Source organism: Ruditapes philippinarum, unplaced genomic scaffold, assembly GCF_026571515.1.
Source record: "Ruditapes philippinarum isolate M1 unplaced genomic scaffold, ASM2657151v2 ctg32_1_1_1_1, whole genome shotgun sequence".
In the NCBI taxonomy this organism is placed as follows: Eukaryota; Metazoa; Mollusca; class Bivalvia; order Venerida; family Veneridae; genus Ruditapes; species Ruditapes philippinarum.
The window spans coordinates 175,846-178,526 of NW_026860502.1; the positions used below are offsets into that span (position 1 = coordinate 175,846).

The 2,681-nt window shown below is 34.8% G+C and overlaps 1 protein-coding gene across 1 annotated transcript; it reads left to right on the plus strand.

The window, feature by feature from the left end:
* Positions 1–1,626: 1,626 nt before the first annotated feature.
* Positions 1,627–2,358, plus strand: LOC132760368 (uncharacterized). The gene has a single exon (XM_060752352.1). It carries the CDS (start codon positions 1,627–1,629, stop codon positions 2,356–2,358), a length of 732 nt encoding a protein of 243 aa, XP_060608335.1.
* The last annotated feature ends 323 nt before the right edge of the window (positions 2,359–2,681 follow it).

Genomic DNA, 2,681 nt, shown 5'->3' on the forward strand with positions numbered 1-2,681 from the left:
GTGGCGTGAATTTGAAACTGCCTTGTCTGTCTGTCTGTCTGTTAGACAATCTGTCAGCATTTATCGCTTAGAAAATCTCTGTCCTTTTGGCCATGTCTTGCAAGTTAATTTTAATGAAACTCACCATGAATATTTATTGTTATAAGGAAATTATGCTTATCAAATACTATTAAAATCTTAGCATGAATTATGCCATTTTGTAAATTTTAGCTAATCACGTTAACGTTGTACTAGATTCCAATATTACTTGGCATGAATATATATGATTCACATCAAATTTCGTGGAATTCCATTCGTATTTCTGAGTTAGATGCATACGTGTATATCTCACAATAAGCCTTTGTCAAAACCAGAGCTATTTATTCGAATTATGATGACTCCTCATCTAATTCGATTCAGTTAATAATTTGCATACCTTCAGAAAACTTAAATATTAGGACGAACTGTATTTTTATAGTAATATTCCGAATGAATTTCCTATTGACACTGCATTGATTTAAAAATGTGTCCTGAAACCGATGTCCTTTAACCGATGTTCTTCTTGTTAAACCTTTAGATCTTCACTTTTTATTTTACAATTTTTATTGCTAGATATATGTAAATTCTGTATAAATCAATTAAATATCTTAAAGTTACAAAAAAATAATGGAATCATTAAAAATTACGATCCTAAAACGTTAAAAAATATAGTTACATTTATTATATAGTTTTGTAGTTTTACTTAGATTTTGAAAGATGAATTGTGTAGAACATATGATACTTACAGCTATTTTTGTCGAGGGATACAGAGATTACAATAAGATTTGTACTTTGCACCAAAATGACATTATGCAGTTGAACATATTCTAATGTCTTCGTGGAATCCTCCTGAAGAGACTATACTGTACACAGTACCAAGCCACCTGCCATTTTTGCCACGTCAGACTGTGAAAAAAAAAACTAACTCCATTAGCATTTGCAAAAGATTAAACTGTTTGACTAAAGAGTGCAAGTTTTAAAAGCAATGAAATGCTTGTGACGAGGCTTTTGAATAAATTTAAATAATTTTCAGACATAATTATGCCATAACAAACTGACAACAGCATGATTTCTCATGACACCATATGTAAACATAATTTTAAAAGTATTTTCATTGATAACATGCATCAGCTCTTTATTAATTAGGCACAAAAAATATCGGTAGTCCATGCATCCGGAAAAAACAATATGCAAATATTGCTTAAAACGGCGGATGGTACAAATTTTGAGAGAAAATGTCAGCGTTCGTCTTTCTCCATACATGTATTAACAAAAGTGTGTACGTTGAATTGTCTTAATCCAATATTCATTCACTCGCCGCTTCGCAAATAGTGTTTGAATGTTTACGAATACTAAACAACATTGAACAACATGTTATATAAGGAGAGGAAGCGGACAATGTGAGGCGTACAGTGCACTCATGGATATTGAAATACAAAACTTCTTTCAGGTTAAAATCGCCAAAAGTTTTCAGTTTACTGACATTTGTTCCCCCCCCCCCCCTCGCCACCCCTCGATTTTCAGCAAAATGTAAATCAAGATCTAAATTTGCTTGTATGATTAATTTCTACACTTGTTTCTATTCGCCAGTTTAAGCTTACACACGAGATGAGAAAATACAGAAGTTCTCCTCATGGAGGACAAGAAAACAATGGGTATGACGTAGACAATAGAAGTCCGGTGTATTATGGTAACAATAGTCGTGGGGCTTATGACGGTACCGATAGAGGTTTACCGTATATTGGAAACGACACAAGTCTGGCGGATAGGAGACATGCGTATGATGACAGCGACAGAAGACAGGCGTATGATGACAGCGACAGACGTCTGGCGTATGGAAGAAGCGATAGAAGACAGGCTTATGATGAAAGCGACAGAAGACAGGCGTATGATGACAGCGACAGAAGACAGGCTTATGGTGAAAGCGACAGGAGACAGGCGTATGGTAGAAGCGATAGAAGACAGGCTTATGATGAAAGCGACAGAAGACAGGCGTATGATGACAGCGACAGAAGACAGGCTTATAGTGAAAGCGACATGAGACAGGCGTATGGTAGAAAAGATAGAAGACAGGCGTATGATGAAATCGACAGAAGACAGGCGTATGATGAAATCGACAGAAGACAGGCGTATGATGAAAGCGACAGAAGACAGGCGTATGATCGAAATTATAGAAGTCGGATGAATGATGGAAACGATAGAAGTTTAGCAGATGCCCGGAACGGCAGAGGTTTGGCTAACTATGTAAACAATAGCAGTTCGGCGTATGATTTGAACACTAGAAGCTCTAAACAGGACAATCAAGGCAAGTCATATCAACCATTTAACGTTGTACAGTAAAGACTGTTTACAGTGACCTTCGATGGGAGAAAAGAAAAAAGGTCATTATAGACAGGGAGTCACTGTGGACAGTCTCTACATTATTCGGATATATGAACATATCATACCAATATTTTGTTGAAAAGCAGGATAGTACCATACTAAGGGTTTAATTATATTTTTATTGATATTAAACATATCAAATATCATTTATAAAAAAAAACAAGAGAGTATTAAAATTGCATGTATAATTGGTTAAGATTATAAACTACACCATAACATTAGTATTTAAAAGTTACATATTCATTAAAATGTAATTTATATTGATAAATCTGTTTGTAAAA